This window comes from Phoca vitulina, unplaced genomic scaffold (assembly GCF_004348235.1).
Source record: "Phoca vitulina isolate PV1807 unplaced genomic scaffold, GSC_HSeal_1.0 scaffold69, whole genome shotgun sequence".
In the NCBI taxonomy this organism is placed as follows: Eukaryota; Metazoa; Chordata; class Mammalia; order Carnivora; family Phocidae; genus Phoca; species Phoca vitulina.
In genome coordinates, this window is record NW_022589772.1 from 4,759,754 (window position 1) to 4,783,222 (window position 23,469).

The following is a 23,469-nucleotide window of genomic DNA, read 5'->3' on the forward strand; positions in this document are numbered from 1 at the left end:
TTTTCATGTGCTAATTGGCCCATTTGTAGATCTTCTTTGGAGAAATGTCTATTCAAATCCTTCACCCAGTTTTTAATTGGGTTGTCTTTTGTTGAGTTGTAATGGTATACATACATATGTATACTGGCATATAGATATGTGTGTGTGTGTGTGTATGTATGTGTGTGTGTATATATGTATATTGGATATTAAACCCTTATCAGAGAAATAATTTGAAAATAATTTGAAAATATTTTCTCCCACTCTGTAGTTGGTCTTTTTTACATTCTTTATAATGTCCTTTGATGGACAAAACTTTCTAGTTTTGATGAAATCCAATGTATCTATGTTTTTATTTTGTTGCTCATGTTTTTGGTGTCAAACCTAAGAATCAATTGCCAAGAGCTAGGTCATAAAGATTTACCCCTATGTTTTCTTCTAATAGTTTTAGCCCTTCTATTTAGGTTGTTGATCTATTTTGGGTTAATGTTTACATGTGGTTTGAGGCAGAGGCCCCAATTTCATTCTTTTGAACATGGTTATCTGGTTGTCCCGATACTGTTTGCTGAAAAAGCTGTTCTTTTCCCCATGGAATGGTCTGGTCACCCCTGTTGAAAATCAATTGATCATAGAGGTTTGGATTTATTTCTGGACTCTTAATTCTATTTCCTTGTTCTATATGTCTACCCTTATGCCAGTACCACGCTGTTTTGATCACTCTAGTTTTGTAGTAAGTCTTGAAATTGGGAGGTGTGAGTCCCCCCTGCCTTGTTTTTCTTTTTCACTATTGTTTGAGTTATTCAAGGATCCTTGAGATTTCTTATACATTTGAGGGTTGGCCTTTCCATTTCTGCAAAAAGAAAAAAAAAAAAAAGGCCATTGGACTTCTGATGGGGATTGCTTTGAACCTGTAGATTGCTTTAGGGACTGTCGCCATCTCAATATTAAGTCTTCCAATGCACGAACACGAGATGCCTTCCCATTTAAGTCTTCTTTCATTTCTTTCAGAAATATTTTATAGCTTTCAGTTACAAGCCTTTTACCTCCTTGGTTAAATTTATTCCTAGGAATCTTATTCTTTTGGATGCTATTATAAATGGAATTGTTTCTCTTAACTTCCTTTTTAGATCGTTCGTTACTGGAATATAGAAACACCACTGATTTTTGTGCATTGATCTTATATCCTGCAACTAAACTATCCTTGTCTTCCTTCCTTCCTTCCTTTCCTTCCCTTTCTTTCCTTCCTTCCCTTCCTTTTCTTTCTTTCCCTTCCTTCCTCCCTACCTTCCTTCCTTTCTTAATTATACACTAGTAGTGTGTGTGTGTGTTTTATGAGATTCTATAGAGAGAATCATATCACCTGCAAATATAGTTTTACTTCTTCCTTTCCATTTTGGGTGTCTTTTGTTTCTTTCTCAGCCTAATTACTCTGGCTAGGACTTCCAATGTTGAATAGCAGAGGTGAAAGCAGGCATTACTGTCTTGCTTCTCATCTCAGGGGGAAAACTTTCAGTCTTTCACTCCTGGGTATGATGTTAGCTGTGGGTTTCTCATAAATGCCCTTTATCACATTGAGGTACTTGCCTTCTATTCTTAGTTTGTTCGATGTTTTTGTCATGAAAGCATGCTGACTTTTGTCAAATGCCTTTCTTGCCTTTTGAAATGATCACTTCTCCTTTCTTCTCTTGATGTGGTGTACTACACTGGTTGATTTTTTTTTTTTTTAAGTATGCTCCATATCCAGTGTGGAGCCAAACACAGGGCTTGAACTCACAATCCTGAGATCAAGACCTGAGCTGAGATCAAGAGTGAGACACCTAACCAACTGAGCCACCCAGGAGCCCCATTGGTTGATTTTTCTTATGTTGAATGACCCCTTCATTTCTGGGATAAATTCTACTTGGTCATGTGATATGATCCTCTTAATGTGCTGTTGGATTTGGTTTGCTGATACTTTGTTGAGGACTTTGGTATCTATACTCATAATGGATACTGGTCTGTGGTTTTCTTTTCTTATGGTATCTTTGTCTGGCTTTTGTATTGGGTTACTGTTGGCTTTATAGAATGTGTTAGGAAGTGTTCCTTTCTCTTCTATTTTTGGAAGAGTTTGAATAGGATTACTGTCAAATCTTTAAATGTTTGATAGAACTCACCAGTGAAGTCTGGGTTTTTCCTGGTTGGGAGGTTTTTGATTCTGATTCCATCTCTTTACTTATTATAGGTCTATTAAGCTTTTCTATTTTTTTGGGGGGGGGGGCAACTTTGGTAATTCATGTGTTTCTGGGAACTTGTCTATTTCCTGAAGACTAATTTTTTGGCATACAACTACTTAGAGTGTTCTCTGATAATTCTTATAATTTTTGCAAGGTTGGTGGTAATATCCCTGCTTTCATTTATAATTTTTGGTTATTTGTGTCTTTTTCTTCTTAGTGTAGCTCAAGTTTTGTCAATTTTGTCAGTCTTTTTAAAGAACCAACTATTGATTTCATTGACTTTATTTTTTTTTTCTATTCTCTTTTTCATTTAACTCTGCCCTAATCTTTATTATTTCCTTCTTTCTGTTGGCTTCAGCTTTAGTTTTTTCTTCTTTTTCTAGTTCCTCAAGGTATAAAGTTAGGGTGTTGATTTCAGAGCTTCCTTCTTAATGTAAGTATTTACAGCTATAAATTCAACTCTGAACAGTGCCCTTCGCTGTATCTGTGAGTTTTGGTATGGCAACAAAATAAAAACATAGATACATACACAGAGCATTTTCTAATTTCCCTGGTGACTTCTTTAATCCATTGGTTAAGAGTGTCTGATTTAATTTCCACATATTTTCAGTTTTCCTTCTGTTACTGATTTCTAGTTTCATTCCATTTGGTCAGAGAAGATACTTTGTATGATTTCCATATCTTAAAATTTATTGAGAATTGCTTTATGGCCTAACATATGGCCCATCCTGGAGGATGTTCCGTGTACACTTGGGAAGAATGTGTGCTCTCCTCTTGTTGGGTACAGTATGCTGTGTATGTCTTTGACTTCTAGGTGGTTTATAGTACTGTTCAAGTCCTCTATTCCTTATTGATCTATTGACTAAGTGTCCTATCCATTATATAAAGCAGGATACAGAAGTTTCTATTATTGTAGAACTGTCTATTTCTCCCTTCAATTCTGTCAAGGTTTCCTTCATATCCCTTAAATCTCTGTTGTTTGGTGTGTATGTTTATAATTGTTTTATCTTCTTGATGAATTGATCCTTTTACCAACAAAAATGCCCTTCTTGGCCTCTTTTAGCAATTTTTCACTTAAAATCTATCTGGCCTGCTATGATTTAGCCACCCCAGCTCTCTTTTGGTGACCACTATTTCCACTGAATATCTTTTTCATCCTTTCACTTTCAACCTATTTGTGTCTTTGGGTCTACACTATTTCGTAAGCAGCTCATAGTTAGAGCTTGTCTTTCTGTCATCCACTTTACCAGTATCTCTCTTTTAATTAGCAAGTTAACCCATTTACATTTAGTGATTACTGATAATGAAGGATTTTTTTTCTGCTATTGTTCTATATGTTTTCTGTATGGCATATCTCTTTTCGTTCCTCAGTTCCTCCAGTACTGCCTTCTTTTGTGTCTGATGGATTTTTTTCTTGTGAATCATTTTGATTCCCTTGTCCTTTTCTATATCTTTCATTTCTCTTCCTTGTGGTTACTGTGGGGATTATGGTTAACATCCTAAATTTATAACAATCTAGCTTGATCACCTTTTTCTTTTCCTTTCCTTTCAAATAGACTGTAATTTTAGAGCAGCTTTAGGGTCATGGCAAAGTTGAGCAGTAGTAGAGAGTTCCCATATACTCACTGCCTGCCACCCTGCTCTCTGCACACAGCCTCCCTCCCACTATCAATTTCCCCCCACCAGAGTGGTACATTTGTTACAACTGACGAACCTACACTGATAACGTCATTATCACCCCAAATCTAGCATTTACATTAGGGTTCACTCTTGATGCTGTACATTCTATGAGTTTGGACCAATGTTTAATGACATGTGTCTACCATTATAGTATTGTACAGAGCAGTTTCACTGCCCTAAAAAGCCTCTGTGCTTCACCTATTTATCCCTCCCTACCCCGGCCCCCCAGCAACCACTGGTCTTGATCACCCCTTTTAAATAATTAAAATAGCCAACCTTCATTGAGTGCTTCTTGTGTGATAAGGACCATGGCACACACTTTTCAACAGCCTTATAAAGCTCCCATCTTACAGCATAAGAATCTAGTTTGAAGAAGTTATCAATTGTCTAAGGCCACCCAGCTACAAAATGGCAGAGCTAGGATTCAGGCTCCAGAGACAGAGCTTTTTGGCATTCACGCTGATGTCTTGATGCGGATAAGGATGAGGATGGCAATGGTGGTGGCGGCAGTGGTGGTAATGATAGCAGATGGCATCTAACATTGACGGAAGCAGTGCTGACGATGTGCTGGCCCTGTGCCAAGTGCCTTATCTATTCAATCTTCCCGCAGCTCTGTGAGGTAGGTACTATTATTATTGCCATTTTACAGATGAGTAAACTGAGGCTCAGAGAGGTTAAATCACAATCTCCCTCAAATGCCCTCCTACTGAATCGAGGCTAGTGACTATCATTGAAGGCTTCAACTTGACGCTCCACAATCTCTCTCTAGGGCTGGAGATGGCAAAGACATGGGACAAGGTCCTTGGCTGAAAACTAGTTGGTTTGGGTTTTTGAAGTTCAAAATCCAGACACTTAGACTTGACGTTATTTGACTCCTTCTTTTACAAGGACACACGAGGTCTGACAGCACTTCTCTCCCATAGGCAGGGCAGACTCTGCCCTTGGCTGTCTAGCCTTAGTTATTGTCTTTCTTGTCACAGGAGGAAGGCCCCCGGGCTTCTGGGTACACAACTAGGGCTCAGAAATAGCTTCCTAATCGGCCTCATCAGCTTTGAAGGAGGCCACTGCAGGAGGGGCCTAAGTAGGCCAACACTTTAACCCAGTTACATGAGGGCAGCTGTAATCCAGGCTGATCATGTCTTGCTAAGCTCTTGTGGGGGGGGGGGGGGGGGGGGTGGGGGTGGGAGATGTCCAAAAATCTGCTTCCTGTGCCCAAGTATCCCTGGATCTCCCTGCAGACATTCCTTCCCCTTCTGGAAGAGCTTGGCCTAAAGGCCACAGAGGCCAAGCTTAATGAGAGTGGCTGCCAGGGCCGAGGGAAGGTCAGTGGCCATTTCCCACTGCGGTCAATGTCCACGGCTTATGCTGCCCCAGGCCAAGGTACTGCTTTTCCTTGAAAGGCCCACTGCCTAACTCTTCCGCCTTGTGGGAGGAGGTGAGGAAATCATTGTCTTCCTCCATGGGGGCCAGACAGCTGCTCATGTCAACCCTGGGAGTCCAGGGCAAGGCTGGGCTCCTTCCCCCTACACCCCTCCTGGCTCACTTCTGACAATGGCTGGCCCTGGGAATTCCCCATGGAAGCAGGCTGAGCTGTCTGGCCAAGCTGTGGTTGGGAAATAAAGAAACCAGAGCTGTTGGGGATGGCTGGCCTGGCTTGTCTGGTTCCCTCCCCAACTCTTGCTGGCTTCCTCCTTCCCTCCTTCCCTCCCTCCCTCCCTCCCTGGTGGTTGGCACGGTGGGTTTCCTTATGCAGGTGCACCCCACTGCCTTCCCTTCATGGCCCACAAACCATCTGCCCCAAGAGGTCGCCCAGCAAAGTGAGCCCCCCTCTGGTCAGGAAGCAGGGAGCTTGCCCGGCCTGCGTGGATGCTGGCAGGAAAGAAAGAGAAGATGGAGTGTTGGAAAGAGACTATACACTGAAAGTGTGTAAGTTTTTCCAAAGGGGTTTTCTCTACTGGAGGGTGACTCTCATGGGGCCAGGAAGAGGAATCAAAGGCAACGATTCTGGCATCTCAGCTACCCTAAGGCCCCTCGGGTTGTGGGGTTGTAAGATGGACCCAATTTATGTGCCTCTGGAAAAGAAAACTAAGCTCTGATTGAACTATGTCGTACCATTGACTGTAAGATGAAGCCGAGGTTTAGAGATGTTAAAAAGAAAAAAAAAAAAGAGGGGGAGAGGTCTTAGAGTCAATGAAATACAGAAACATTCTTTAAAACTGAGGCATGATCTCTGCTACACACCCCAGAGACCCCAACCACACAGTTACATAAGTGTAGTCAAAACCCCGAGGAACCTCCGTGCTCTAACAGGCAGAGTAACTACGCTGTCTGGAAATAGGGCCCCCGACACCAAACAGGACTTTATAATGCCATTTTTCTCCCTGGGTGTCTCAGAGCACCCTGGGGTTCAGAGGTATGATTCGGCCAAGGGCACCCGGGGCCTCTGAGGGGGCAGAGAACCGCTGAGAGCTGGTGCAATGCTTTTTCAACTATTTCAGGACAACCACAGTCTAGGCATTGAGTGGAGACAGGCCTAGTGAGCGTGGAAATAAGAAGTGACTTTTAAACATCTTTCCCGATGGAATTATTATTTACAGAACCTCAAGGTACAAAAGAGAACAAAATTGGGAGTTGTTCAGGGTGAAGCAAGGGGAAAAGGCCAGAACCTCACCCGCTCTGCCCCCACCCATCCCTCACCCCTCCAGGGCGGCTTCTCCAGACTCCCGGAGGCTCTGAGGAACACTCTCCAAATTTGTGGAGTGACAGGGCTCCCACTGTCTTGGTAAGGTTCTTTTTGTTAAGCTGGATTTTGGTATTATTCTTCAGACTTTTTGGTAGGTCTTAAAAATCTCATTTGAAAAAGGCCCCGGTGTAGAGGGTCAGGGCAAAGAGATGACTCACAACCTGGAAGCTTCAAGTGAAAACAAAACAAAAGTTTGCTTTGAATCATGCCTGGGCATTGAGATTTTGGTTAAAGCTTCCCAGGTGATTCTAATATGCAGGAAAATCTACAAGCTCCTGTCTTCGTGGTCTCTATCTCGTCCGCTCTGATGTTCTCAAAATCTGAGGGTGTGTTCTGGAGTGCGCAGGAAGGCCCCTCCATTCCCAGGGCGGGCAGGAGACCCAAGAGCCCAGGGCCTCCTTCTAAAAATTTACTTTTAGGGACTTCTGGAAAGTAGAGAAGAACAGCTGAAGGGACAGCCAGAGCGAGGGGGGTGGGGAGAGGCAGGAGAGACCGGGGAGTGGAGGGGCAGCTGGGGAGGCATCGCTGGAAAGAACAGCCATGCAGCTCAGGCCACTGGCCCCATCACCTGTCAGAGCTTGGTCAAGGAAGCATCAGACCTCCGTGCCAAGACCTGCCCCGTCGCGAGACTCCGGGACTACAAGCTGGCCGAGATGGAGGCGCTGCCCTGAAGTCAGGACAATCGGCTGCAGAGGGCCAGATGTGCAATCTAGATGCTGGGCAAACGCTGACTGGGAGAGGGGTGGGGACGGGCGGTAACAGAGAGTCTTTGACTTTGGACGAGGCCGGCCTTGCCCATTGCCAAGGTTAGCAAACCACATATCCTTTGAATAAGCCATGGCGTTTGTCAGACTGACGGGTGTATCTCTGCCCCTCCACTGGCCTTGGCAAAGCAGGACAAGGGGAAAACTCACTGGGGAGGGGGGATCATGGCGTAACCACCCCAAGCCGCTCCCTCTCCCTCAGAGGGGTAGGTGGCATGTCCCGTGGGCTGGCGGGGCTCTGGCCGTGCCAACGCCAACTCCGTGTGCCCCGGGGAACGGAGGGGTGACCCTGGTGGGGACCGAACAGCTACCAAGGATACAGAAAAGAAGTTGGATGCCTTGGCCACCCTCCACCCAGAGGTCTGGGGAAGGCTGGGCACGGAGGCCCCCAGGCTGGGGCGGGAGGCTCCTGGGCAGACAAAGGCACACAGCTCCACACGGGAGAGCCCATGGGATGGGGGACAGCTGATGTGGCAGGGTTTCTCCCTCGGGTGGTGGTGCCTCCCACCATGTTGCAGCGCTCCGGGATGAGCTGGGTGTTCACTGAGCACCTTCTATGGATCAGGTCCTGTGCCAGGGACAGGAGAATGAATGGGACCCCGCCGTGCCCTCCAGGAGCTCAGTCTACAGACGGCCAACCAGCCAGAATGCGTTGCTTAGTAAGGGGGGCGAATGGCGCCCTGCAGTGAGCACCGGGCGGGGTGGGGGTTGGCAGGAGCCAAGCCGAGAGTTACCTAACTTGGACTGGGGCTCAGGGAAGCCTGGCCCAGGAGCTGACACTTGAGCTCAGGCCTTTGGACAAGAAGGGAGACCGGGGAGCTGAGAGACCCACGCAAAGAAAAAAGGCAAAGAAGGGGAAGACGGCCCAGCGGGGAAAAGTGGATCACGAGACGTTGGGAGCAAAGGGTCTCTCCCTGTGTGTGGTCCTGGGATGTGGGGGACCGTGGGGGTGAGGAGATGGAGCAGCGGATGTTTCCGGGGGGCCCAGGGAAGGCTGCTCTCAGATCTGCATTTATTGCCAGCAGTAGGGGGCCAGGACTGGAGCCGAGACGGCGGGCAGGGGGCAGATGTACGGCCCAGGGCAGAGAAGGCCATGGCCTCGGTCATGGCCGTTCAGCCCTTTCTGAAGAGGGAGATGCGTAGAAAGGCCACGGGACCCATCTTTCTGTCCTGCCCCCGGGGCCAGCTCTTGCCTGGCATTGCGTCCCTGCCCCCCTTTACTCCTGTGCCTTTCAGCTCTACTCTGGGGCTCCCCGGGGTCACAAGCTGGGTTTGGCTCCTCTGCTTCGCACATTCGAGGGGTTCCCCTTCCTCTCGCTTGCCTTCCACACCCCCGCCTGGCTCTGCTCCCACTCCTCTCGGGGCTGGGGGCCCCCAGGCAGGGGTCCGCCTGATAATCGCAGCCCTCCCGACGGGCAGCAGAGTCCCAGGAGAGTGCAAAGCGCATGGGCTTTGGAGTCTAACACGACTGGCCTGGCGTCCCAGCGTCTCCTTTAGCTCAGAGCCTGCTCTCTCGGTGTCTGCCCACCCACGTCCACCGGGGACAGCGTTACCAGCCAGTCTGGCGTGCGGCTGTGGGGATCACAGGAGGGCGTGTGTGTGGAGGGAGGTACCCCCATGCGGGGCACACGGATGTAGCTATCGTCCTACAGGTGGACAACTGGGGGACATGGCTTGGCCCCAGCTAGCGGTTCTGTGGCCCCGAGATTGCAGGGCCCTGGCTCATTTATAGCCTGGCCCAGCGCACCTGGAGGGGTTGCTCAGTGAAGCCAGCGGATGTCCCCAGAAGACAGTCCCCGCCAAGAGCAAAAGGCCTCCTATGTCCCCAGTGGAAGCAGGCAGTGTGCACGGGAATTTCCGGCCATGGGGCTCCCAGGCCAGAGCTGCCCTTTGGTGGTCCGCCGTGGGGTGGGGGGAGCGAATGGTCCTTTTGGCTACTTTTCAAAGCAGAGGGACTTCCAAGAGGATTCGGGGAAGGAAGGCCAAGACGCCTAGGTTCTCATAAATCTTTTAATAAGAGTAAATGAAGAAAACATTGTAACAACAGTTAAGTCCCGTGGTGAGGGGTCCTTTATCATTCGGGGATCTTCAACCACAGAAACACCTAAGACTAAAATTCTAGAATGCTAGGTACACAAATTAATGACCATTTATTTCCAAAGGTGACTGCAGAAACCATTTTGGTACAATCAAAAGGTTTTTTACAAAACAGAGAAAACGCTTTACAAAATGCCCCGGGAGGTGAGCAAACTAGTTTGGGGGGGTGGGGGGCAGCGAGCACACCAGCTTGGCAAAAATATAGGGGGCTTACGAAGACTGGTTCTAAAGGGGGCTCCTGGGTGTGGAGTGCCAGGGAGGGGTCTGCTTAGTACACGGCAAATCCACCCGGGGATGGGGAAGGATTGAGGGGGGGGGGGGGGGCCAGAGGCGTTTGCCAATTCCCTGGCAAAAATAAGACTACCTTATTCTCTCTACCACAGTAACACCGATATAAATGAAGAACTCTTTATAGTACAAAACTCACAGCGAAAGAAAGCAAGTTTCCAAAAACAACAGCTTTGCTTGAGACGACTTTTGCTTTGTTTTGTTCCGTGCCACGAGGAGAAAACCAGTGTACAAAAAAAAAAAAAAAAAAAAAAGTAACAGAGAGGAGCAACACCAAGCGATTAGGTTTTCCTGAGCACGGACTGGCTCACTCTATATACAGAAGAAGGTTCACTCCCTCTCACAGACTCTCCCCGCTCCGAAAGGGCGGGGCAGGGCAGTGCGTGCGGCGGGGGACTCCTCCCCGGGCGGGGGCCTGCTGAGGAGCGCGCCAGGGCCCGAAGGACACCCTCTGTCTGCTCTCGAGCTACCAAAACCAGCACCCGCATCCTGTCCCTCTTGTCTCCTCCCCCCACCTCCCCTTCAGTCTCCCAAAGAGGACAGAGGACTCTGGATCAACGGCTACAAATCCAGGGAGGGGGGAGGAAGGGCTTTCTGGTACCCCCCCGGAGCTGCCCAACTCAGACTGGGGGGGCCCCACTAGGCCCCAACACCAGTGCGCGGAGACAGATGGACAACGTGCCCACTCCACAAAACGCTGAATTAGCAAGGAGCACGGAGAGCAGAACCCTGACAGAGGCTAGGCTGGAGGTAGCAGACGGCAAATAAGCCGACTGTCCCACTAAACCCGACCGCCCTCCGAGCGGACAGACGAACGCGTCCCTGGGCCTCCGGGAAGAAGATGGGCCGGACCATCTTTGGTGTACAGAACCCAATACTGGGAAGAGGGATGGGGCCGGAAGCAGGCGTGATCACCTCGGCTATTCCGAACTGCTGCCGCAAGCTGGCCAGCAAAGTGGACCCTTCGCGTTGGCCCAGATCCTTGGCAGAGGCTACCCAAGGGGCTGGAGAAGCACTCATTTCCCTTCCTGGGGCTGTTTTAAAAGAAACTGTCCTCTTCTCTGAACACTCTCAGACACACACACAGTGAGCTCCCATGCGCTGCCAAATGGCATCTGGAAAGTTGGCCAAGGTGGCTGGGGAACCTCCTTGGTCCTGCCAGGAAAGCCCTAGGCAGGAGCTGGGAAGCCTGGGCCCCTGGCACGGGGGGCCACCCTCCAAGGCAGGCTGCCTTAGGTGGGCTCAGGTTCTCTCTGTCTCCACGGGCCGGGCCCAAGGTAAGAGGTGCAGACCATGTCAGGTGCTTGCCGCACCCCCACACCTCGAACACAAGCTGCGGGTCCCCGTGCGGCCGATGGACTGGGCTCGCTCTCTCTTCCCTCCGCCTGCATGTTTCTGAGCGCCCCCTGGCCCTACGGCTCACCTCCACCTCCCCCTTCCCCGGACAGGTGGAGCTGCCTCTGGCCTGGCCAGGCACGTGGCTTTCCCTTTCTTCTTTCCTTCCAAGCAGCAGAGAGGATCAGCCAGAATGGGGCACTAAGCTATATAACCAGGGCAAAGGCGAGCTTCTAGAAGCATGCGGCTGCCGGAAAGGCCGGGCTGACTGGCCACCTGTGCCGCGCCACGGAGACAGGGAGGAAGGGCGAGTCTGCGGAGTCCCTGCGCCACCCCAGCATTCCGACGCTGAGCATCTGCCCCACCCAGGCTGCTCCCTGCCCCGCCCCCCCAGGCACACACCACCTGCCTATGGAGACTCCATGTTCTGGAAGGGGACAGGACATGCCTCCAGGGGCTCCTCCTGTGACCTCCTTCCAACCTCTCTTTTTGTAAAGAGCCAAGGGGCACTAAGGCCTTGGGCATTTTCTTATCGGCCATCCCTATGGCGGGCAGGGTGGATCCAGTTGCTCACGGGGCCCTTCTGGAGGACACCCCGACAGTAAGAGGCACTGAGACAAACTTGGCCAAGCCCTCGGGGGTTGGGGGGGGTGCTGAAAATGAGGAGTATGCGTCACGAGGAGCTCAAGGGGAGTCAGAGTATTCGGTGTTCTCCCTCGGGCTCCCCCACCACGTCCTGGGAACTGATCGTCTCTGCGCCAGCAGGCCTCTGCAGAAGGGTGGTCCCTCCCACGGCTGCTTCCTGGGCCTCACCTTGCTCCAAGAGACTCTCCTGCACCCTGCTGCTTTCTGTAGGTCTGACCACTGAGTCACTGAAGCTCAATCTAGGTCTATTATAATACAGTAACGCCCAGAATACAGGACCCAGCCCAGGGCGACCGGGTTGCCTAGAGTAGGGGTGGGGTGGGGCCATCAGAGGAAGTCACTGAACCACCTTTCCTGTTCTTAGGCAAACTTGTTCTTAGTTAGAGCCCACAAGGAGTCAGCAAATGCCCCGCCACTGGTTCCCTCCTTGAAGTCCCTGCGTGACTGAGCTCAAGTCTTTGGACAAAAAGTCTTCCTCTTGAAGCACTTGAACCTGCACCCACGGGGACCTGATTTCTTGGCACGTCTTTGCAACCCAGACATGGGCTTTGGGGGTGGGCTTGGTAGAGGGTGGAGGAGTGTGTGATGCCCCCATGCGAAACAATTCAGCATGGAATCTGGCTGTGGTGATGACACGTGGCCCTAGGGTGACAACATCAGCGGGATCTGTATCTTCTTCCCCCAACCCAGGATGCTGACATAGTCTGTGAAAGCACAGAACGGAGGGATAGGAGCCCCTGCAGAGACAGGCCCCTGACGCAAGGATTCTCCGAATTCAAACTTCCAAAAACAAGGGAGCAAACAAATTAAAAAAAAAAAAAAAAGGCAAAAAAACCCAACTCCAGCTCACCCTTCCCTGAAGCTGCCTTTTAGAGAGAGAGAGAGAGAGAAACACTGAGGGGCACTCAAGATTAAAATGGCATCTACTATCAAACATTCAACTAAAATGGAGCATACGATTCAAATCACAGTTTTCTCAAGTTACCACTTCCGTTGATGAATTTCTAACGCTCACTTCTGATCGGGATATGGGTCACTTCTTGGCTCTCTCAGGCAGAATTTACCCAAGGTCCTGCCTAGTAAAGAGTGGTGGCTATTTTCCACTTGTTCACTTTGGATCTGCCATCGCAACAGCTCTCCATCCCCCTCAACGGAATCTAGCCCTGGGGCCAAGGAGCGCCCCCACCTCCCACCGCAGGCAGCATTTTGGAGGGAGTGGCTGGTTGGCTGCTTGCTTTGAGTCATGGGACACCAGTGGGAAGACTCTGGCAGGTTCTATTTTGGCCATGAGCTGGGAAATCCCTTGGCTCTTGGCTTGCCGCTGGTATAGAAACAAGGCCTCGGTCCCATTATGGTGGGGGCTGTGCTGGAGACAAAGGGGGGACCCCAGCATAAGCCTGGAGGTCCCTGGCAGTGGAGAAATGAAACCCAACCCAACCTCATCACTTCAGTGCCAAGAGAACTGCCGCTTGTTATTTCCCGTCCTCTCAACCAGCTGTCCTTAAAGCACCAACAAGCAGAGTGAAAACCACTGACTACTGTCGCCCATGTAAGGCCACTAGGAGCAGGGAGGAAGAGCCAAAGGGGAGGAGAAAGAATCCAGCCCTCGGCACGACCCCCCCCACCCCGGCTCCAGGAGATATCCTGGGGGGGAGAGCTGGGGAAGGAAGCATGGTGGAAGAAAGGGACAGAGAGGAGAAGGAAAAAGAAATACACCAAACATCCTACTGCCCTCTCCCCATGATTTCGTCAAGAACTGGGTGTTCTCCAAGTCAAGTCAGGACTTGCTTCCTCGGGGAGAAAAAAAAAAAAAAAAAAAAGAAGACAAGCACCTTCAGTCTATTTTCTTGGCTGGAAGCCGGAGCAAATCCAGCAGATATTTACACAAGGGCCCAGCCATGTATGAGAACAGGATGACCAGCTTCCCGTGGGTCATGGTCATGAGAGTCTGGTGTCCCGAGGCCCAGATGCGATACCAGGGGCCGTAGAATGGGTCTGAGATGGCCGGACACAGCATGTTGTTCAAATTCACTTCGGTGACCTGCAGGGACAAGGGAGGTAGAGTGAGCGTTCACCATCCTGAGGCTTTCTCTGGCTTCTGCCAGTTCAGCCATCTCTACCTAATGGGGGACTAGACAAGGAGGGATTGACCAATCCCCACCTGTTCATGATGGGATTTCTCTGCCCTAGGGTTTTGGGGAGTGGGTCAAGGCTAGAGCCCTGGGGAAGTGACTGGGGAGGCCATCCGGTGGAAAAGCTGTCTGGTGGTGCTCAGTCTTCCTTTCCGGTTGGGTCCAGAGCCTGCCGTCGTTCCTAAGCATCTACCATGTGCCTAGTCCCCGGAGAGGTGTCAGGGGATGACAGAATAGTCAACGACATGGTCCCTGCCTCCACTTATAACTGGCAACCAACCGAGTTGGTTGGGCAACCACATCTGACCTCAAACCAGACGATGCTCACCAGGTTTCCCCCACCATGAGATCGAAGGAGGGTACAGAATGGCCACTGAGTCCTCACAGAAGATTTCACCAAGGAAGTGGCGCCCTGAATGGACTCATGAAGGATGGATGGAGGTCATGGCAAGGAATGGAGTGAGTGGGGCCTTCCTTGTAGGAGGCGCGGCCTGGCCCAGGCCTGCAGGTGGGACTGAGCATGGTATGTATGGTGACATGAGGACACGGACCCCTCCGGAATCAAGCAGTCCCAGTGGAGAGCGCTCAGAGTAAGGTGTGAAAGTCGTCCTCGCGTGTGGGAGCATTCACGCCACTGGCGAAGAGCTCAAACTGTCCCCCAGCAAACCAGAGCAGAGCAGTATGCCAAGCTGGGGAAGAGAGAGGGACTGCTCCTCCCGAGCCACTGGTGACCTCAGTCACGTGCCTTAGTCCGGCCAGGCCCCGCGAGGCTCCACGCGGCCGAAGCTGCATTCCTGCCGCTCGCACACAAAACCAGACATGCCGCTCCTGCCCCGAGGACGGCCGCGGCACCTGTCTTCCAAAGCCCTTCCAGCCCATCCACGTTAGAGACAAGTCCTCACCACCTCTCGGGGAGGCTGGGGGTTTGGTTCCATGTCACAGAGGGGTGGACAGCTCTCTGCCCTCGACGGTGAGGCGACTCGGCCAGAACGGTGGCAGAGCCAGGCCTTGACCTTGGGTCTCCTGACCCCCCACCCCCCGCAGCCCTGAGTTCTTCCTCCTTTGCTTTGCCACCAGTGTAGGCACCCATGCGCTCAGCAATGTTGGGCTCTGGATAACTCAACTACTGAGTGCAGCCATCATCCATGCTCCGGGCGGGTCTGAACACCCCAGAATGCCACGGGAGTCCCCCCCGACACGGCACTTGCACTGGTCACACAGCTCAGGGCCTGGGAGTCGGCCCAGAATGGACCCAAGGTCGGAAGCCTCCTCTCCAGGCCCAGGCCAGGGTCAAGGTCCTGCCTCCCCCCCCACAGGGTCCACAGCAAACCCCTTTCCGCAGCTCGCTGTTTTCGACCTGGGTGGTCGTGAGTGAAGGGCATCCTTGCCTCCCCGGGGATGAAAGAAACGGTCAACACTGAAGGCTTCCGAAAACCCTTTGGAGAGGCCCAGGCCGTGGAGCATAAATCAGCAACCCAGACACAACAATCTGACATTCTGGCCTTTGGCATCTTGTATTTTCAAAACAAAACGATACGCCAGCGCCAACCAGGATTATCAAGGTTTATGGAGAACTCCGCACAGAGGGGGATCGAAGGGGACCGAACCAAACTTACCAGGCCCAGGATCTGCAAGACGCTGAAGTGGTAAAAGAACATGAGGCCAGTTGAGAGAAGGGCCCACCGGAAACTGCTGAGGGGCTCTGGGGTGTAAGCACCTGGAGGAAAAGGGGAGACGGTGAGACTCACTTGTCCTTTGCCCCTTAAGGGCACAGGTGCCGAGGCCGCAGCTGCGCCAGTGGATTGCCCCCTCTCGCGACTTAGAAGACGGGCCCTCAGACGCGCTGGCGACTCCAGCCAGCCCCCTTTCCGGCCTCTGTTCTGCCACACACTGCCGGGGCCGTTACAGAGGGGCGATTTTTTTTTTTTTTTTTATGATGAAAGGAATGCATGCTCATTAGAGGAAATTTAGAAAATGTTATAGGAGTCGAAACGAGATGGAGAAAATGAAGAACAACACATCCCGGGCATTCTACTCCCCACACACGATGCTGCTAAGTTGTGGGTGTTGTGTACCGGCTGGTTTTCCCCATGCCTCAGGAGTTGGTTTGTTTGTTTGGTTTTTTTTTTTCTTCTTAATTACTAATTGGAGTCTAACAGTATATATAATCTGCATCCTTCACTTTCACATTTATTTTCATCTTTCCCTCATGTTTCTCAAGAGAGAGGTCTTTGAGGAAGTGTGGCGCGGTGGTTGGGAAGGTTCACTTCCGTGGCCCACAGATTTGGGTTCGAATCTAGATTCTACCATGTCCGGGCTGCGTGGTCCTGGAAAAGTTGTGGAAACTCCCTAAGTCTCAGCTTTCCTATCTGTGAAACGAAGATAACCAGACCTACCTACTTCTTAGAATTGTGGCAAGGAATGACAGGAATAATGTACTGAGTGCTCGCAGTGTAGGACTGGGCACAATGTGAGTGTTCAATGGGTGTGAGATGCTATCATGAGCACATCATTATCATGCTTCGGATAATTACAGAATGTGCCGTATCCAATGGCTATGCCATTTCCCGACCGTTACGCAACTCCCTCCCCCCGGAACAGCAAGAATGATGTCTCTCCCCTCCAGTGTCACTAGGAACTACCCTCCCAGGAGGCTTGGATGCATTCCAGAGCTTGCAGAGCAGGGGTATGGCTTATAGGATGCTGTGGGGGTGTCACTCCGAATGGGGGCTTGGAGAGGGGGGTGCTCCAGAATGAAACGAAGCTGGAACCCTCCATCCCAAGCAAGTAGGTGGCAATGTTACATCCTGGAGTAGTATTTTCCCAAGTCGGTCTTTCACTGATTCATCCATTCATTCACCAGTTATTAGGCATCTATTATGTCTCCAAGCTCCGTGCTAACCTTTGGGGTATAGGAAGATGAAGAAGACAGGCTCCCTACAATCCCAGACTCCCAGCCTGCCAGGGGAGGCAGACACGCCAACCGACAATGAGAACCCAGTATGATGGTGGGATGCCTGTGCTCTGTGCCCCGTTATCATGGGAGGACAGAACTCAGCTGGAGGCGGGGGTGGGGGAAAGACCTAGGAACAAGGACTGCTTCTCAGTAGAGGGGGCACAGAGCAGTCCTGAAGGACCAATGGGACTTCACCAGGGGCCTAGGCGTTCCAGAACCAGCAGCTCGCACAAAGGCAGACATGCAGACATGAGCTCCCGGGCACAAGGCAATTCGGAGAACCGTGGGTAAGAGTTGGGGCCGCAGGGGAGGGTGTGGTGGGGTGGTGAGAGGAGTAAGACTCGGATGTTGGTTGAGGGCTGGTTTGGGCTTCAGCCCATACCTGCATGGCCATGAGCCCCAATGCCACCAGTCTCAGGTAGGCAACTGGGAGAGGAGAGTGACCAGAGACTAAGAGACGCTAAGGATGCTGGGGACTGGCCAAGTGGAAAGTCCGTGCCCCTTCTGAAGATGGCAACCGCCACTCAGCTCCATCCAACCACTGCCCTGCTGGGACGTGTTCCCAGAGTTGCCAGTTTTTTCAGTTTTGCAAGAGGAGCCAGAAATATGAACTTTCGTGTGGAATTTCCTGATTTTTAAATGTTGGCAAATAATTCAAAATGTTTTAAGAATGCTCAACGGACCAAACAAAACACATCTTCTTGGTTGGATTCCAGCCTGTGGATGGCCAGCTCGGAGCGCTGCTGCGGAGCCACAGGAAGCCGCAGGAAAGTGCTGTGATCAGACATGTGCTGGCCCGTGCGGGGGAAGGGCCGGAGGCAGAGAATGTCGAGGCAGGAGGATGGATAGGAGGCTGCTGCAAGAACCCAAAGAAGTAGGGGATGGCGGCCCTCAAAGGTCATAGAGGTAGGGCTGGAGAAAAGTGGAAGAATATCTCGCCAGGATGTGAGGGATGGATGCTGGGGAGGAAGGGTGAGGACGGACAAATCTAGAAAGGCCTCTAGCTTGGGCCTCATTGGGTTGATGGTGCCACTGATTGTGATGGAGAAGAGGGGAGAAGGCAGATTGGGGCGGAAGGTAGGGAGACGATGAGGCTGATTTCAGACATGTTGAAATCGAGGCGTCTGCAGAATATCCAAGTGGACATGTCTCACTCCGTTTCACTCATCTATAAAATGATGCCACTGCCTACTTCATAAGGTTGTTGGGGAGATGAGATGACCTGATTTAAGCCACGTCACACACTCAATGGAGATGTAGGTGTCAGCAGCACCTGACGGCCACTAAAGTTACAGGGGCACACGCAGACTGGGAAAGGAAGGTCAGAGGCGGAACCCCAAGGAACACCATGGGTGGGGGGTGGGGTGTGGCAGGGAGAAGGAGTGAGGTGGGGTGACTGAAGTCAGGCGGGTCTTCTGGGGGAGACGCTCAGGCTTGCTATGGGCACGAGAGCCGGGCTCACAGCACCTGTGAGTCAGAAGGCCCTTGGAAGGCATCAAACTCATTCCTCCAGGTTAGGGATGGAGACACGGAAGGCCGGGAGATGGGTAGTGGAACCGCCGAAGTCAGAGCAGGGCGCTGGGCTCTTAGACGCTGCCAGGCTGCTTGCTGCTCGCTGCCCCTGTTGCCACTTGTCCAGACCACCACCACACCAAGTCGTACGGTCTCTTTCCTTGTCTGTCTACCTCTCTAGACCAGAGCGCCTGGGGGGCGGGGGGGCCTGTCAGATTCGTTTCTGGGTCCCTAGCATCTGGCACCGTGCTTGGTTTGTGAAAAGCCATTGAGCTGCGCACTTAGACTTTGCGCACCTTCCTGTCTGCCGAATGAATGGGAATCGGGCACCGTGTTGTCCCCCTGGCTGCTGGGGGTATTAAGGGGAAGAGGGGACCTGGAGGACCAGCAGGTGCTCAGGCTCCTGCTCACGCCTCTCAAGGCTGGAGCTAGTCCCCCCCCGCCCCCCCCCCCCCCCCCCCCCGTCGTCTGCTTGGCTCCCCCTGGTGGCAGCTGGGCAGCAGTGACGGGTCCCGTGGGCCAGGTGGCCACTGCAGCCAAGGGACGGGAGGAGGGCAGCGTCCTCAGCCTCGAGGTAGCTCAGCCACAGGCCTGGGGAAAGTTGGGATGAGGCCCGGACTGCTGGGCAGCCCCTCTCCTTATCACGCTCCTCCCCTGCCCCGCAGTCCCTGCCCCCATGCGATGGGGGAGAGGCACACTCAGACATGGCCAGGGGTCCACGTTCTCATTGCCCCTTGCCCCAACCCCCACTTTACTACAACCACTCTGGGTTGCCCCATCCGCCCCACGCCAGACTGTCAGTTCTACGAATGAGGGGCCGTTTCGGAATCCCTTTACCTGCAGCACCTGGTAGAGTAGGCACTCACCACGGTGTGAGCGATCGAACGGCACAGACCTTCCAGGGAAGCATCAAACTCTATCAAACCCTGTGGCCCGGCAGTCCTACTTAGAGGACTTGCGTCGAATACCTAAAAAACCCAACAGACCATCCTTTATTTGCACAAAGATATTGACACCCGCGCCACCTGTAACACCGAGGACCGGGAAACAAACCGAATGGGGAGATAAGGCGAACTCGATATTGTGCAACCGCCATTCAAATGACAAGCAAACCATGAGCGTGTGAGGAGAAGTCCCTGGCTGGTAATGGCAGGTGTCGAAGGCCAAACACCAGACAACATGCCACGGAGGGAAAACAGAGCCTGGCGGTTTAACACAAAGGGCTGGGGGGCGGACAGCCTTGGGTGGGAAGCCCGCCTCTGCCACTGCTTAGGGGGGTACCTGGGGCAGATGGTGCTGCCCCTCTCCGACCGTTTCCTGTATGAAGCCTGGAGGTAACACCCACCTCTCGGGGCTGCCGAGTGGAATAAGAGATACAGAAAAGTAAATAGAGCAGCTTGCCTGGCACACGGCGGGCGGCTGCTATTTTTATCAGGGCGAAACCACAGCCACCCCAAAGCTCCGAAAAGACTGGGAGAAGCCAGGGGCTCTTGCAAAGAAGGGATCTTCTCTGTGAAGGGGCTGGGGGGGGGCTGCCTGTGGTTTCTACTGCCTTTTCACTGTTGTTGGTTCTTTTTGTTGTACAGATAAGCAAAGACTCAATTTCTCTGAAACTAAAAAAAAAAAAAATCAGAAAGCAAGCAAGCACCCTGAGAATAAATGATCCACTCTACATAGATATATGCAAATTGTACGCAAATGGGCATCATTCCTTTTTTTTTTCCGTATACCTGAATGTGGCCCTTGGGATAATCCGAGTGAAAAACCAGTTTTCTTCTAAAGGAAAAGAGAAACTTAAGCACTTTTGGAAAAATTAAACACATAAAACTTTTTTTTCTACTTTAAGAAAGAAATGTGACATTTTTCTGCTAGCGTCATGTATCCCAGGAGGATAGAAGCATTTCATCTCTAAAGGTGCCGGGGGGGGAACCAAGATAATAGCTTTTTCTGAAATCGATTTCTGCCAGAAGGAAGCGTCACACGAGCTGGAAAAGAAGTCACCTGCACCAGCGGCAGCAGCAAAGACAGATCCCCAGAGGCCTCCCAGGGGCCCTTTCTCCAGGCCTATAATCCCACCCAGGAAGGACTCACATCAAGGAGATGAGGCCGGGCAGGGTGGCATCCCGTCCCCCGGTCTTTGTCCTGCTCCCTTCAACTCATTCACTTCATCCAACACTGGGCACCAGACCCCATGCTAGGTGGTGGGGAGAAGGGGGCAAAGACGGTCCCCACCCCTGACAACTGTCCGGCACTTAAGAGCGAACGACGAGGGGGGTGCCTGGGTGGCTCAGTCGGTTACGCGTCCAACTCTTGATTTCGGCTCAGGTCTTGATCTCAGGGTCCTGGGATCAAGCCCCACGTCGGGCTCCGTGCTGAGCGTGGAGCCTGCTTGCCCCTCTCCCTCTGCGCCTCCCCCCACTCACGCTCTCTCTCTCTCAAGTAAATAAATAAAATCTTTTAAAAATAAAAGAGTGGTGTAAGCAGGTAAGTAAGGGGGACATGGGGGAGGGGCAGCTGGAGATGACAGCTCAGGTGGGTTTTGAAGAAGCACAAGGAGGAGCTGGGGTCGGAGCGCGCAGGAGGGAAAGGGTACTCCGCGCGGTGGGTACAGCCTGCCACGAGGGGTGGAGGCGTGACATGGCATGCTGTTTGCATGTCATCTCAAGCAGGTCTGCGTCACTGGAGCATAAAGTGGGAGGGGACGGGTGTAAGGAGATGAAGCTGGAGAGACTGGGGTCAGGTCATGAAGAACCTCATTCGCCATGGCCAGGAACTTGGCCCTGACCCTGCACACGATGAGATGCCACTGGGAGGTTTTATACAGGGGAGAGCACGGTCAGATTTCCATTCGGGCTAGTCAGCCTGCTCTGGACATGGAGACAGCTAGGGAAGCAGCTAGGGCGGCTCTCAAGTCTATGACTTGAGCAACTGAGTTGAGTTAGGGGAGAGAGGACTTCAATGTGGAGCGCGCTGACCCTGAATGCCTATGGGGTGTCCACGTGGAGAGCTCAGGAGAGAAATGGCCTGGACACAGAGCTTGGGGTGTAGAGATCAACGAGGAAGAGTCCACGGAACGAGATTAAAGCACCGATCATTGCCAGAAGAAAGAGGACCCCCTGCCCAAGAAGACAGGATCGAAGACAAGATGAGCCCACCAGCCACATGGGACAATTTACACGTAAAGGAATTAAAATTAGATAATATTAGAAATTTGATTCCTCGGCTGCGCCAGCTGCATTTCAAAGTGCTCAATAACCACATGTGGCTAGTGGCTACCCTACGGGGCAGGGCAGAAGCAGAACATTCCCACCATCAACGAAAATTCCACTTCTCTATAGAGGCAGAGACCAATACTGCCCCTGGCTTTGGCGAAATGCTGGCCACGTACTCTTGGCTATAGCAATTTCGGGAAAATAGTGGTGCAGGAGCTAGGTGGTAAAAGCTGAAGAGAAGTTTTTTCAGGTGTACAAGGAAGGGAATTCCAGGGAAAGGGAACAGGAACTGCAAAGTCACAGAGAAATCATTACCCAAATTCCCAATATTTCAGTCACTTCTCTGAACGTCCCCTTCATCCTTTGGCTCTCACCCACCCTACCTCTGCCCATGAGGAGCCTGCTTCCCCTCTGGCTTTTGAAGGTAGTCTCACTGGTTTTTCTCCTTTGGCCCATGTAAGTAGAGTAGGTAACTTCTTTCTTTGCATTGCTGTTCCCAGACCACTGGCCCTCCTTTCTCCCTGAAACCCTACAACCACCATCCAGTACCACCCCACTACTCTTCCCTTTTATGGTTGTCTACAGACATACGGGTCGTGGCCTTCAACATCCCTTGAGGGTGTTAGTACCTGGCTTGGTACCCCTCTCTCCAAAACCATCCCTGTCCTATTTCTTGATAATTTCAACACATGCCTGGATGAACCTTCTAGTATCCCAGTCTCTCAGTTCCTTGGCCCCCCGCTCCTCAACGACCTTGTCCTCTATGGTACCTCAGCCACTCACTCCCATGGTCATGCCTGAGACCTCAGACTTGTGAATATCTGCAACCCCCCATAGATCAAATACTCCCTCTTCAACTACCACTTCTCTCTTTCCAGCTTACACTCTCACCCTGACCCCAACACTCTGACCCAGCCGGAATCTGGGATTGGTAGGTCCCACCATCTTCTTGCTGTCCCTCACGGCTCCCACTTCCCTCCTTAGACTCCATGGCCATCATTCTAATGATCCCCGGCATACACCTTTGACTCCACGGTGCCTCTCATGATCGTACTCATCTTGGGGAAAAAAACCCAAAACCCAACAACCCAGCCCTGGTTCATTTCCAATCTGCTCCTCTTCCTTGCTTGCACCCACACAGCTGAATGTGTCTAGGGAAAAACAACAGTGCTGACTGTTCTCACTTCAGATTCGTGATCACAGAGCTCAAGTGCATCCTTCGTGTTGCCAGGCAATCACAGTACATCTCTCCTGTCCATTCACTCTCTCAGGCAACAACTGAATATGGTCTCCTCTCTTCTCAAACCTCCAATAGGTCTATGCCTCACTCTCAGATGATGACCTTGCCTCCTACTTCACTGAGAAAAAAAAGGATCAGGCAAAAAAACTTCCAAAGCTGGGGCGCCTGGGTGGCTCAGTCGGTTAGGCATCTGCCTTTGGCTCAGGTCATGATCTCAGGGTCCTGGGATCGAGCCCCACATCAGGCTCCCTGCTCAACAGGGAGTCTGCTTCTCCCTCTGCCCCTCCCCCTGCTCCTGTTCCCTCTCTCTCTCACTCTCTCTGTCTCTCTCTCAAATACATACATCTTTAAAAAATTTTTTTCAAAGCTCTCATGATTGCCTCTAACCACGTACCTGCATCAGTGGCCGATGTGCTCTGCCCTCACCCCCGTTGCCATGGGTGACCCGCCCAGGACCCCAGCCAAGGCCAGCCTTCCCTTTGTATCCAGATTCTGTCCCCTTTCACCTACTCAGTACCGCTCCAGCCACTGCAAACACCTGACCTCACTTCCCCCTCGATCCTTGGCCCCTCTTTAGAGCAAAACTCCTTGAAAGATTTCTTTATGCTTGGATCATCCAATATGGTGGCTACTGGCCATGTGTGGCTACTGAGCCCTCGAGAGGTGGTTAGCA

At 51.6% G+C, this 23,469-nt stretch overlaps 1 protein-coding gene across 11 annotated transcripts in view; it reads right to left on the minus strand.

Annotated features, from left to right (window-relative positions):
• Positions 1 to 245: 245 nt before the first annotated feature.
• Positions 246 to 23,469, minus strand: part of TMEM164 (transmembrane protein 164) — a 169,603-nt gene continuing 146,379 nt past the window's right edge. For 10 of the 11 annotated variants that reach the window (XM_032392711.1, XM_032392709.1, XM_032392715.1 and 7 more), the window contains 2 exons: positions 15,493 to 15,593; positions 9,427 to 13,785 (listed from right to left, as the gene is read on the minus strand). In XM_032392711.1, coding sequence (XP_032248602.1) covers positions 13,579 to 13,785; positions 15,493 to 15,593 — 308 coding nt within the window. In that variant the 3' untranslated portion in view covers positions 9,427 to 13,578. Of the gene's footprint in view, positions 830 to 9,426; positions 13,786 to 15,492; positions 15,594 to 23,469 lie in introns of those variants that run through there. The other variant, XM_032392712.1, reaches the window with a different exon arrangement.